This window comes from Apus apus, chromosome 1 (genome assembly GCF_020740795.1).
Source record: "Apus apus isolate bApuApu2 chromosome 1, bApuApu2.pri.cur, whole genome shotgun sequence".
NCBI classification, from domain to species: domain Eukaryota; kingdom Metazoa; phylum Chordata; class Aves; order Apodiformes; family Apodidae; genus Apus; species Apus apus.
Genome location: NC_067282.1, coordinates 80,735,481 through 80,750,103, shown reverse-complemented (window position 1 = coordinate 80,750,103; position 14,623 = coordinate 80,735,481). Strand labels below are relative to the sequence as shown.

Genomic DNA, 14,623 nt, shown 5'->3' with positions numbered 1-14,623 from the left:
TAAGGTTACAATCGGAGTCAGTGGCAACAGCAAAAATAAGGTGTGGCAGCTCTAGACCTGTTTGGGCATGCTGACCTTATTAAGGTTGAGAATCCCCCCACTCAAAGAGACCTGCAGTAGTTGTTGGATTTGCCACCATAAGCGTTGCTTTTCCTTTGTTTCAACTGGAGAAATTATATGCAAAATTAAGCCTAGCAGCTCCAGAAACAAAGAGTAATGGGGAATTGTTAAGGCTTTTTTCTCTAGGGTACACAGAGCTGAAGAAAAAAATAATAATTCAAAACAATCACTGCAGCTATCAGGTTGAATGAAAAGAGAACATCCCCTAAATAATACAAGATTTCATCATTTCAAGTACTAACTGCATACCTGGTCTCAGTCAGCCAGAAGACTCCAGGCAACTCTGAATTAATGAAGTTCAAATTTTTAAAAAACATGACCTCTGTATTTCTAATATATATGAACTGGGCTTTGTCTCCTCTCTCAAGCTCCCAATTGTCATGACAGATATAGGAGCTTTGTGGCTTCAAGGTCAGGCTCCCTGTTTCAAATCTAAATCCAACTGAGTAAAAACAATCTGACAATAGGAAGCATCCAGACAACACATTACCTAAGCCTTGTTTCTATAGAAAACCAGGCTGTGAAGAACATTAACCACCTCTGAATGAGTCTTACACTCTGCTCTCATTACACTATAATATTCCACACAGAAATTCTGAGGAAGCCTCTAGACACAAAGGTTCTTAAGTCAAAAAGCTCTGGGATCAATTCCAAGAGTTTTCCATAGGAAGCTCCTGGACAGAGCTTCCCAGCAGGGAAAAGACAACTGCTGTGGAGCACCAAGAGGCAGCTGCTACTGCAGAGCAGGGGAGCTGGCAGGGTCAGCAGGACAGTGGCCTTACCACCAAGATACACAATGTCCCACAGCACCTGGACAAGAAGAGCAGGTTCGGCGACAGCAATCAGGGTCCACCACAGTTGAGGCAGGTTTGAGGTCAAGTCAGTGAGACCAGGCAAGCAGCAAGGGCTTGGGCTCCACCACAGCCCCTAGTCAAAGAGGGGAGGGTTCAAAGCAGGTTTTTCCCAGCCCTGCCTCACCACCCAAACACCTGCACCTAGTTGGGGCTGGCGTCCCGTACAGGCAGCCCCGAGCACTAGGGAAAGGCTGGGGGCACCCAACAAGATTAATTAGCTGTTGGAAATTACAAATCAGAATCAGGTGATTTAGTTCAGCTAAAAACAAGCCCAAGCCAGAGCATTGTCACGCTAATGAACACCCTTCCTTCGGCTTGTTACCTGTTAGTATCTACTGAGAGAAATAAACACTGTTGAGTCTGGAGGTGGCTGTTCCCAGTCGATGTGCAGAGGTGTTTTATACCTGTCTCCATTTCCTTTACTAGAGTTTCTTAATTTAAAAACCTTTAAATCATTTTCATGGGTATTACTTCTGAGCACTCCACAGCACAAAATGATTACAAAACACGAAACAATGATAAATGCTTCTTTCTTAGCAGCTGGCAGGCTGCTGTGTTTACGGAGGAAAGCATTCATAATGTAAAGCACCGTAGAAAAAGAATTTGTTCCTATCATGCCCCCTGTCGTATGCTTTTCCAGCATTTTTAAGCTATGATGAATTCAATAACCCATTTTAAGTATGAAACATTTAACAATCAACCGGAATCTAAGTCTATGGCACCCTCTTGTGTTCAACAATAATAGAACAGGTCATTTTTACTCCAGGTTCAGTGTGGTGTTACTCAGGAAAAGCTTGTTGAAAACATTAATCCATTAAGTTATGATTAATACTTTTTGTATTAATCTAATGCTCTGATTGATCTACCTCTATTTTATTGTGAAGATCACAGATACAATATTGAATAGCTAAGACATTAATTCCAGATATAATGGAATAGAGAATGTAACTAATACCTGATACACAAACTCTGCAATGATGCAATATGTCACAGGAATCTACTGGACATAAGTCCTGCATTAAAACACATGAAAGAGATTGAAAATCTAGAAGTAGAAACACAGACATGTCAGTGAGCAAGAACAGTAGAGAAAGGAAACACATTATTATAGTGTTAAGAGATGCAATCTCTGTCAGCTGAGATTATCCTAATTAGATTCCCAGCTAACAAACATCCTGTGATCTATTGAGGTGCCTGAGGTTCTGGCTCAGATTCTTATCTACGAACGGAGATACTTAACTTCCTGGGTTTGGAGAGTGACTTCATTACTATTTAGAATATGCTCAGACAGATCAAGCATGCCATGGTAGAGGACACATATGGTCATAAGTCAAAATGCTGATTCATTGTTTACAGCTGTATTATTTGCTGTACTCAAGTTTCTTCTGTTCTAAGCCACGTTATTCTGGACATTAAGAAAAAAGGAAACCAGCTCACAAGTGAATTCCTGGATGAGCCTAATACTATCAAATGTGAATACACAGGGAAGGAGGTGAGGAAAAATAGGATGAAACTGATTATTTTCTTGAGCTAGTGATATTGACATTTACACTTAAGAGAGGAAAAACAGAGATGTTTATTATGATTGATACCCTAGTCTGCCTTACATTATATTGCTACATACAGAAATCTCTTTATCCAAGTGTTCAGTGCAATGCATAGATACAACAACTTCAGATAGTTAATCTCTGATTAACCCTCAAATCCACTTCTGTACATGTAGTTTATCTCTTCTGTTGTTCAGCGCCTTCCAAAAGAAACATCTGGCTGGAGTCCTCTCAAATTTCAAATGGAAATAGATTTGGATAATCTAAAAATGTTCCAATAAAATGCAGTAGTATTACAAAACTGTGCAAGATAAACTTCTACCCAAAAAGCCCAATCAGGAAAAAAAAAAAAAGGGAATTGGTACAAATGGGAACATCGAGTCCAACAAGACAACCAAACAGACACAAAACAAGCTTTATTCTGTACCAAACCTTCAAGTAAAAGTGATTCTCTAAAGGTTTTATACTAGTTTTGGCTGGGAGAGAATTATTTTATTTTCAGAGTCACTTGTTAGGGGCTATGTTTTGAATTTGTGATGAAAACACACCATGTTTAAGTCATTGCTTATACACTGCCAAGGCCTTTTCTGCTTCTCACCCTGCCCCACCAGCAAGTAGACTGAGGGTGTTAGGAGGAGACAGCCAGGACAGCTGACCCTCAGCAATATTCCAGACCATATGGTATGCACGGGAATGAAAGCTGGTGGAAGGAAGTAGGGACATTCAAAGTGATGGCATTTGTCTTCTCAACCACTACACATGATGGAGCTCTGTTTTCCTGGAGGTGGCTGAACACCTGCCTGCTGATGATAGTCATTTAGGAATGCAGAAGCCCTAACCGGAGGAAATAATAAAATAAACTTCCCTGTACTCATTCACACAAACTCCTCTGTTTTATGTTCTATTTCACAGTATTGGATGCAAGAAAGAAAGAGAAACATGAAGATGCTTATTTCATCCAATGAGGGAAAACCAGGTATAATAGAGGTGTTTCACCATTTATTCTAGCAAGCATAAAAGGCTTCAGAGTGACAACAGAAAAAGAGCTCAGAAGAGAGGGAGATTGTGTGAAAGATGGCATGAGAAAGAGACACCACACTTGACACCACTTGTCAAAAAACATTTTAATTTCAACAAAAGCCCAGCATAATCAGTCTTAAACATCAGAAGTTATGGAGTGACATGTAAAGCATTCAGGTGTCTTCATGAAAAGGATCAAGTCCATACCAGAAGATCATTTGAGTTTCCACAATTATTATGCCTTATATAAAAATATTTCCCTATTTCATATATAATATCAGTGTTATCTATGAACATAAACTTTCTCCATAATTTAGGATAAAAATACTTAAAATAATTTTCAAATAGTACAGCAGAATGTGTATGATATAGTAACATGTACCCCTTTCCCTCCCCTTACAGAGCAGGAAAACTTAATAAGTTACCTCAAAAATACTTTCACAAATCATTTCACTATTTGAGAAATGTAGTGATATAATAACAACATTAAGATAAGTGATTAAATAACATTTGGTATGAGAAATTCCCTATATATGTATCTGCCTCTATGGAGTATAAATTCTCACATTCTTTACTCTGTCAACCACATAATACTTGCTCACTGTAAAATCAACTTAATGTTCATAATCCTTTCTGGATATTTGTGAACTTAGTGTGTAGGAGATGAGAGATGATGTAAAAAGGTATTAATTTATTTGTTGTGGTTGCATGTGGCTTATTTATCAGCAATTTAATTATGCACACCTTTCATTAATTTTCCTTCTCTACAAGTCATGAATCATCTGTGTTGTACTTTATTAGCTTCCTTCTCACTTCTGGGTTACTAACCCAAAGTTGCTGTGTAAGGCTTCCAAAATAAAAAAATCTGCTCTGTTCTGCTGTTGCAGGTAAGAAAAACTGCAATTTGATTAGACTAACAGTGCAGAACATTTCAGAATCCTAATCAGAAAACATTTGCCCTCTAAAATGTTCTCATTGAATTTACAAGCCACTATTCTTGTCTTAAACAAAAGCCAGATACTTTAGGTATTACCACCCTGCTTCTTTTAAAGAGTCAGGGCATATAACCTCTGCAAGAAGAATTACCAAGAACTTACAACGCATCATAGAATGGTTTGGGTTGGAAGGGCCCTTAAAGTTCATCTAGTTCCAAACCCCTGCATTGTCAGGGACACTAATGGAATATATTAAGTTTGCATAAAAACAATCCTATTGTATAGCACATTCAATATAGGTGGCAAAACAGCAAAATGGCTCAAACAAGTGAGTGTATTAGAGTGCAAAGAAAATTCCTAACAGAATATGGGAACTCAGCATCATTTACCATCACAATACAAGCAGTGCTTTCCATTTCACAGTCAGCTGAGCCATCATGTAGAACTTTGCCAAAAAGATATAAACTAAACTGGTAATAAAATAAGAATTAAAAAATAATATTAAAATAAACCTCACCAACAGGTATTATTCAACTAAGGCACCAAAAGGTTTAGAACTGGACTTGTCCTTCAGTTTCCACTAAAAACAGCCTTTCTGAATGCAGACTGTCAACAGGTATCTATCCAGGATCACATCCAACAAATAAAATTTAGTTATGGCTCATGCACAAAGATTTTTTGAGTATGACATGATTCAACCTGTCCTAGTTAGTGAGAATTTACATTTGCTTCAGAAGTTTTAGACAAGCTTATTAACAATGGAAGGTGTTTGATTTTTTTTCATGATTAATTCAGCTCTACAATACATATAAAAAAATAGATATTTCATGAAACAGCCAAAGTAATTAATTTGTGTATCAGCATCACCAAGGATCTTCTTCCACCTGTAAGGAGTAAGAATAAAAGCAAAATTGAATGTGTAAGTGTTGACTGTGCTAAAATGTATTTAAAAGTTTTAAAGACTTAGCTGAATGCAGACAGTAGAACATAATTTCTCTATATTTCCATATTGTAATGATAGATTCAAAGGAAATTTTTTTTTTTAAATATTAAGAAATATTGCTGCAATCCCATTAATACAGCTTCATAAAATATGAAAAGTCTACCTATTTTTTTAACTATTAGACCAAAACATCATCTATCTTGCAATTAATTCAAAGGAGAGACTGTGCCTACTCTACAGGAATCCTTCCTCCCAAGAAATTGCATTTAAGATGAGGTACAAGTGCAAACCACAGATAGTTCTAGAGATTAAATAGCAGGTGCATTCTCTATTAAAATGCATCTTCAGACACTGCATCCAGTAGACTACTTAAAGAGATATAAATGTATATAAAAGCCAGAAACAGGCAATATATATTATTAATAATGAGAAGTTTTACAGGTTCCAAACATGATGAGAGTTAAGCATGCAAAATTTAAGTACTTACTAAGGCTTGACGCTGTAATATTCTTCTGGTGTCACAATTTTCAATCCACCAAAGTAGTCCAGGACCCAGATATTGGTGATGTTGAATTTGGCAAAGAACCAGTTATGATCCTTAGGCCAACTTTCCATTTCAGGGTGGCGACTGAATAATGCCTTTTTTGCTATGTCTGCTTCTGAATCATTCACCTAAACAATAACCAGCAAAATATTACAATAAAGTTCAGTTAAGCAAAGAGAAATTTTAACCAAAAAAAAAAAAAAATCAACACTGCTGACTGCAAGGTGCTTTTATTCAGTTTAGCCATGTCTTGTCCCAAAGGACTCATTCCAGAGTCCACAGATCTCCAGTGTGGCACATAATTGTATTTGAGACAGTCAAAAAGTCCAAGGTAGCTGCTTTTTAATATGAAATCAAATGGTTGCTTTTAAAATAAGCATGATTGATAAAGCACTTCATCAACATAGGAATAAATATTTCAACAAACCACAAAACAGAAAAGCATGGATTGTTGATGAATTATTACAACGCAATGTCTTAGGAGTTATTTTATGTCCTCTGCACCTGCTCACTCAAACAGACACAACCTGATCCACATGTGTTCAGATGCACACAAGCACACAGACACACTCACAAACAGGATGATACAATAGAATCTAGGAGTGAAGGGAAGCTGAAACGTGTGACAGCACTTAATATTCCATGTGCATATAGTTGAAGGGTTCAATCAACAAGTTAGATTTCCGGGTATAGTCCAAGAGGAACTAATTAAAAGAAACTATTCTATTACTGATGAGAAACTCATGACAGCAATTAAAGGATTGCTGGAGTGCAACACGCAAAAACACCTGAGGTGTGAAAACAACAAGTAAGAATTTAAACTATCATGCAAGAGACAGTAATGATGATTAGTCCTCCTCCTCAATCATTATCCTAAATAACAGGATTAAGATCTGCAATGAATAACACATGCAGTTCTAAATTTCTTCTATGGGACACCAAAGTACCGGTGCACAGAAGAATACTGCCAGCAGGCAATACAATGCACTTTTTCTGTCTCTAACACCTGTAACTTTGTAGCTGAGACTTCATCTTTACTTCAGTAAAGTTTTGGAAGCGCGTATGTCACACTGCAGGGACCAAAGAATTTAAATGAGCAAAAGAAGTGGAAAAGCCTTCACACTTCATTCATAAAAGCAACGTATTGAACTCCGTAGCTTCAGAACACATCTAGAGGAATGTGGGAGATTTCCTTCATTACAATATTGTCCTCCCAAGTTCTTTGCTAAACACATGCCAACTTAGCTCCTGCAAATATCTAGTAGTAACTTCATGTTCCTCACACAAACTATGAAGGCTAGTTCATGGCACATAATGTATCTTCATATACTTCTGCACAGAAACTCCAACTTTTCCATCCACTTGATGCGCACAATCCTGTCAACTTTCAGCTGCTTACCTTTACAATACTCCCACAGAAGATTATGTGGGCACACAGGGGATTCTGGGGATCATATCTGTGCTTCTTGCAGTAAGGAGTCTGTGCCAAAGACACAGTTAAGGAGGCATTTGAATTGATCTGAAATGCAAATAGTAAGATAAGAGTTTTACATACTTTTGTGAGAAAAATGTCACACACATCTTGTTTTCAGCTTTTGGTACTTTATTCAGCTCAGTGTTACTGGTAAAAAAGACAAAGCTGTCATCATCTTTTCCTAACTACATCTGAAAGCCCACTTAGATGAGCTCTGAACAGGAAAGAAAGCCCAGTTTATAAGCGTGCTGAACTTTGCTAGCATAAAACACAAACCAGCACTCCTTCAAACTCTGAATTCAATACACAGTCTAGTTATTTCACATTCAAATGGTGATATATTCCAATTCACATACACACATGACAGTACAGAACACAAGAACATACAGTGAACTTAACTAAGTTAATTCTGGTGGAAGGACAAACAGTTACTGAAGGGCAGCCAACTGACTTTCAAAAGAGTTGTAAACTTAGTCACACCAAAACCAACCAACCCCCCATCAGAACAAGCCTCCTGGCTGCCCCCAAACCGGTCAGCTCTTTCGACGTTTAAAGTGAATTTTAAAAGTTGTGTTTAAAAAATCCTGCGCATTTAAGTAAAACACCTAACTTGAAGAAGTAAAGAATTTCTAAAGCTAATTTAGTGAACACAGCTCGGAAAGCACTGGTGCAAAACAGGACAGCCCACTGCAAAACCTCACGTTCTAAAGCTGGTTATCTCCCAGGAAAGAAAGTTCACGTGCTTTGGGAAGTGCCATGAAAAGAGATCATCTCAAAAAGAAACTCTCACAAGTCGCTTAGCCACTCGGCAGAGCACCACCGCACTGATGAAACAGGAGCCACCCCCTGACAGATAGGAAGTTGCTTGACTACAGAAATAGCTGACTCATGATTATTCAGCACTATCTCCTATCTCACCAGACTTATCACGCTCAAACGTTTCTGCTTTCTAACAGCAGAACAGGGATCTCCCGAGGAGCCTGCTGGAGGGAAGTGTTCATTACAGCAGTTTGTACCACTATTTTGATGTTATTCTGAAAACACATGGCTGTAGCTGGGGTGGAGAAGGAGATACAAGATAACTTAAGCTTTCCTCATCACTCATGTCCTGGTTGAGCCAGGATGACGCCAATTTTCCTCTTATTGATATTTTTTTCCCTGCAGTAAGCTCTCTTTTAACTGTAACACTTACAGACATAATTAAACTATTTTAATGTAACAAACCAGAACCTGACAGCGAGCAAACAAACAAAGGTTTATGGTAAAACAAAGCCTGAAAAAAATTCCATTATTTAAGTTTTGCGCTTAATTGCTCTACTAATACTGTGACAGTTAATAGAACCAAAAAAATTCCAATACAGGAGGCACAGGATCACTGCTTCCCTAACTTTGCAGCCAACTCTTGCCAACACCCGAGCGAGAGAGGCGGAACGCGGCCCGCCGCACCCGCTCAGAGCCGCACCGTGCCGGCCTGTTCCCTTCTGTTGCTGCTCGCCCTTCCCGTCAGCTCCAGAGACCGAGCCCCTGCTCCTGCGGCAGCCGGCGCAGGAGCCCTCCCTCTCCGCTCACTCCCGGTTTCCAGCCCTGCCGATACTTTCCGAGCAGCTCTCCCCGCTCCGGCGCCCCGCGGCCGCTCGCTTCCCTGGCCAGCCCTTCTGAGAGCCGCAGCCCCTCGCCCTGCCGGGGACCCGCCTGCGGACTTCCCAGACCACCCCCAGCAGCAGCTTCTCAGGGGGGACCACCACGGGCGCGCTGCCTTACGCCGAGGGGCTCACAGGCGGGACGGCATTCCCGGGATTCCCGGCATCACCTCCCTGCCTTCCGCCAGCGCCGGTGCAAACCCTGCCTCCTACACAAGGACTTCCAGCTGCCACTTGCCACCGCGACGGAAAAGCGGAGAGGGCGAAGGGAAAGGCGGCAGCAGGTCGGTAACCGGCAGGCTGGCAAGTTTTAAGCCTCCTTGACGGGGGCCACGACGTGTCCGTGGGGCTGGCGCAGAGCGGGTCTTGCAGAGGCCGCCCCCTCCCTCCCATCCCCGCCCGCTGCCCCTCACCTCCAGGTCCTGCACCGAGATCTCCATCTCGGTCAGGTACAGGTAGGGGACGCCGCTGCCGCCGGGCGGCCCGGGGGGCCCGTCGCTGATGGAGAAGACATTGGCGAAGGGCTGGCCGCGCAGCCCCTCCTGCCTGGAGACCGTGGCCAGCGCTCCCCAGTCGCAGTTGTGCAGGACGAAGCGGGCCATGCGCGCCGCCTCCTCCGGCCTGGGGATGTCCCCCCGGGCCAGGGCCAGCGCCAGTGCCAGCAGCAGCGCGGCCGCCGCGCCGAGCAGCCCCCTCCCCGCCATCCGCCCGCCCTGCCGCCCGCCGCGCACTGCCGGGCCCCGCCGGCCCCGCCGCCCTGCCCCGCGCCGGAGGGGGGCGGGCCCCGCGCTCTCCGCCAATCGGAATGAGGCTGCGAATTAGCCGCTCCGCCGCCAGCCAATGGACTCGCGGTGTCCTCTGTCCTCAGCCAATGAGAGCCGCCGGGAGGCGGGGACATGCCCCCAGCTGGCGTCGGATGTCAACAACTCCGCCAGCTCCGCCTCTCGGGCGGGCAGGGGGCGGAGCCACCGGCAGCCAATGAAGCGGCGCTTCAGAACGCTCAGGTGCTGCTGCCGCTGCTGCTGCGGGGCTGGGAGGCACCTCGGGAGGTCACCCAGCCCCACCCCCCTGCCAGAGCGGGGTCACCCAGAGCACATCACACAGGAACGTGTCCAGGCGGGTTTTGAATGTCTCCAGAGAAGGAGACTCCACAACCTCTCTGGGCAGCCTGTCCCAGGGCTCTGTCACTCTCACAGGAAAGAAGTTCTTCCTGATACTCACATGGAACCTCCTCTGCTCCAGTTTGCATCCATTGCCCCTTGTTCTGTCACTGGACGTCACTGAAAAAAGCCTGGCTCCATCCTCCTGACACTCACCCTTTACATATTTGTAAACATTGATGAGGTCACCCCTCAGTCTCCTTTTCTCCAAGCTAAAGAGACCCAGCTCCCTCAGCCTTTCCTCATCAGGGAGATGTTCCACTCCCTTCATCAACCTCAAAGGCTGGTTCTGTGTCACCAACAGGTGTTTGTGTCCCACGTTCCTGGTGGAAAACTGTGTCTTTTAATTTACAGCAAGCAGGGGCTTTTTGAAACTTTTGTTTGGTTTGGTTTGTCCTGCAAAGCCCATAGGATCACTTGGCACTAGGCCTTGCTGAAGCTTTATCACTTGAAAACTGCAGGACATACATCAAAGCCATCTCTGCAATAATGTTGAAAAGTAACTCAGAAATTCAGAATTATACGGTTGTTTTGTGCAAGAGATACTCTGTGTACATATATTAGTGTATCTCTCTGTGTACAAGTTAAAACTGCAGAGGCACACAACTGGTACCACAGCCAGCATTGAGCAAGGGCATCCTGCAATAACTAGGCCTTGAAGAAGGCAATTAATCAAGACATTTAAAGAGTGTCTCATACAAATCAGCAATTTGGCAGAGAAGACTTCAGGTCTGTACAGGTAGTTAGACCTAAGGAATGCAGGAGGTGATAAAGAAGAACCAAAATCAAGAGCACTGACAGCTAAACTGGTCTTGGGCACCTGCCTGGATGTGTTCCTGTGTGGCCTGTCCCAGGTAATCCTGCTCTGGCAGGGGGGCTGGACTAGATGATATCTAGAGGTCCCTTCCAACCCCTAACATTTCATTATTCTATGGTTCTATGAAGCTGCAGAAGTTGTGATATTGTGTCCTTTAGGTGAACTTAGTTGATTATAATGCCATTACTAAGAATCACACCCCTGGGACAAAAAGGCCCCTGGCCAGGTGAAGATCATTGCCCTGAGCATGCGTGATAGTAGAAGAAATGATGTGACTGTATGTAAATTGTTAACCAATCACTATAAAGAGGATGGACTCAGAAGCTTACTAACTTTATAGTTTCGTGTATAAGTATGTCTTGGAAAATCTTCTTTGGTGTGCTTGATTTGTGGGAAGGCACCAAGCATCCAGGTTTATACAAACCTGCAATAAGTGACAATGTCTCCTTCCTAAAGGTAGTCTGTTAGTGTTTTGGTGGCTGTCTTAAAACGGGGACAACAGGACCTGAGTTCGCCTGTTGAACGACCTTCCGCCCTTCTGTATATTCCTTATAGAAATAAATACTGAGATACACCTTATCCATCAGCTCATGCTCAGTCACCTGATGTAGATTTATATAAAGAAATATTTTTAACTGGAGTAGTACTGAGACTTGATTCCACTTTTCCTAAAACATGGGAGCTTTCCATTTTTCCATCTTACCAACTGTGCCTACACCGTATATAGCAATGTAGCACAGAGAAACCCAAATGAACTTCGTGTGACCACCATCTGTATCCACGTGCCCCACAGTTTACAGCAGGCCAGGTGAATAATTTAGTGGGGGTGAATTCAGGAAGGAAAACACACCGTGCATCCATTCCCTACCATGAAGTACTGTCCCGTTGCTGCATACAAGCCGAACAAAATCATTTCCCCTCCAGTATTCCCCCCGCCTGCAAAGCATGCACAGTCTGTCTTTCCCTCCCAGGACTGACACACAGAGCCACCCCCTGCTTCCCTCTCCTGGCCATGCTCAGGAGAAACCCATGTTTTGTTATAGAATCATGGAATTGTTTTGGTTGGAAAAGGCCTTTGAGATCATCCAGTCCAGCTGTTAACTCAGCACTGCCAAGTCCACCACTAAACCATGTCCCTAAGTACCACATCTACACGTCTTTTAAATACCTCCAGGGTTGGTGACCCCACCACTTCCCTGGGCAGCCTGACCCAGTGTTTAATAACCCTTTCAATAAATAAATTTTTCCTAATATCCAGCCTAGACCTCCCCTGGCACAACTTGAGCCCATTTCCTCTTGTTCTATCACTTGTTACTTGGGAGAAGAGACCACCCCCCACCTTGCTACACCCTCCTTTCAAGTGGCTGTAGAGAGCAATGTCTCCCCTCAGCCTCCTTTTCTCCAGGCTGAACAACCCCCAGGCCCTCAGCCGCTCCTCTTCAGACTTGTTCTCAAGACCCTTCACCAGCTTCATTGCCCTTCTCTGGACACGCTGCAACACCTCAATGTCCTTCTTGTAGTGAGAGGCACAAAACTGAACACAACATTTGAGGTAGCTGAGCTTGCGAGTTGCACCTGCTCCAGCACCAAAGGCAATACCAGCAGCCTTGTTCATAATGCAGGACAACTGATATTTCAGGGCAAAGTGCTAAGGAAAATAATGACAAATTTAAAAAAAAAATAAAATAAGTGAGGTGAGAAGAGCCTGCATGAAAGGTTGTCTTTATGTACGTAGGGTCATACAACATATGTAGATGAGGAGCAGGAGTTGAATGCGTTGAAGGAGAAAAGAACTGCAGCCAGTCTGCAGGAGTGAAGAGAGAACTGAAGAAAGGGATGAAAATGGTCTAGAGGAAACGGCTTAGGAAAGAGAAGGGGAGGAGGAAGACAAACTGCAACAAAGGCTTTTCATTAGAGATTTTGCTAGCTAAAGCAGAGACATGATAGCTTCCTCATTTCTCTCCCCTCCAACATGCACATGCATTCACTGAAATGGCTTGTTTCTCTGTGTTTCTCTCTGTTTCCAAGCAGTCCTGCTCTCCGAGCACCTGGGAGGGGTGGGTGTCACTCTTGGCTTGCCGCAGGCAAAGGAATAGAGGGAGGTGAGGGGGATGAGAATGTCAATGATTTTACTGGGGAGCAGAAGAGCGTGACAGGGAGCAGCTGATGGGAACAGCACAGGAAAGGAGGCATGTCATGGAAGGTATGTGGAAGTAACAACATGTGCCACAGGGTGGGGAAAAAAAAAAAAAAAAAAGGATGGTCAGAAGATAAAGGGGAAGTGGGAAGCAGAGCTGGCAATTCTTTTTTCTTTAGCAAACGAAAATGCAGAAAGGGGGAAAGCTTTTCTGTTTCTCGGTTTAAATTTATTAGCAGCATGGATTTGCTGAACGTGGCCATCCCACCTTTGCCAGGAAAGGTGCGAGTTGCCGGAGCTGCGCAGCTCCTGTGGCAGGAGAGTCAAAATGAACCTCGCGGAGAGTGTGGGAAGTCATACCCCACTCCCCCTGCCACCACTGGGACTACGCAGCGGGACCTCAGGGCACAAGAGAAAACGACCCGTCCAAGCCAAGCCTGCCCAGTTTCCCCCTGCTACCCCTGCCCCTCCAGCACTGCGGCGTGTCCGCAGCCGCCCCGCTCCGCAGCCGCCAAGGGGTGCTGCTGCCCTGTCCCAGCCACCTGCAGGATTTCCCTTGAGCAGTCTGGTGGCAATTCAGGCTCAACAGGATTTATGGAAGCATACAGCGTTGGCTCTCTGCCACGGAGAACAGGATTTATTCGGCTGAGTAGTCTCTGCAGCGGGCAGTGCACACCAGCGTCCGTACCGTCTCGCACACTGCACTGGATGAAGGGGGCTTGTTTTGCTCCTCTCTTCCTTGGATGGGTAGCGTGGGGTGAACCTTTAGGGTGAGGAATAAGGTCTTTCTTTAACTCTTTCAGCTTGCTCTGAAAGGATGTGTTATTTGAAGTAAATCTCCAGGCTCTCTCACTTCCTCAGCTAGATCTCAGAGAAAGACGAAGGATTCTCTCTGTTGTGGTGCAATATGTCTAGGGGCTCCCAGCATCCTTGCACAACAAGGTCGAGAATGTATTGCTAGCCACTAGTTCTCCTTTTCAACTCATGTGCTTATTTACAGTACAAAGCCAGAAAATAGACAGTAACAGCTCACCATAGATTGAACCAGTTTACTCCTTCCAGGGGTTGGCCAGTTCATGGAACAATCTTAATTTCTGTGTGGTTCACAAGCTGAATGCGGGGGCTGGAAAAGTCTCTGGTGTCTCTGGAAAAGGTGTATTTTAACCAGGAAGTGAGCAAGGTCTCCCTCCTGGCTAGTGCCTCATCATGCTCTGTCTGCCTTCTTTATAGATGGTTTTGCCCTGAGCTAGCTCTCTCTTTAGATAGCATGATTGTTGGATGGGGTGGGCATGGTTTGTCTTCAGACACACAGTCTAGCTACATGACAGGCCAGGCTTCCTGTCTAGGTCATGCAGTCTGTCCGTGTACAGAAACCTTTATTTGTCCAGATAATGCTTGTGGGCTGTGCAGTCTTGCTGTGTGTAAGCACTTG

At 43.9% G+C, this 14,623-nt stretch overlaps 1 protein-coding gene across 2 annotated transcripts; it reads right to left on the bottom strand.

Annotated features, from left to right (window-relative positions):
• Positions 1–3,626: 3,626 nt before the first annotated feature.
• Positions 3,627–9,798, bottom strand: CREG1 (cellular repressor of E1A stimulated genes 1). Of its 2 annotated transcripts, XM_051634240.1 has the most exons (4): positions 9,491–9,796; positions 7,363–7,482; positions 5,907–6,091; positions 3,627–5,360 (listed from the first exon to the last, which is right to left on the bottom strand). In XM_051634240.1, coding segments are annotated over exons 1-4 (597 nt in total). In that variant the 5' UTR covers positions 9,782–9,796; the 3' UTR covers positions 3,627–5,359. The 2 variants fall into 2 exon arrangements, with proteins under 2 accessions (XP_051490200.1, XP_051490209.1); XM_051634249.1 differs by lacking the exon at positions 3,627–5,360 and having other exon boundaries at positions 5,906–6,091; positions 9,491–9,798.
• Positions 9,799–14,623: the final 4,825 nt, after the last annotated feature.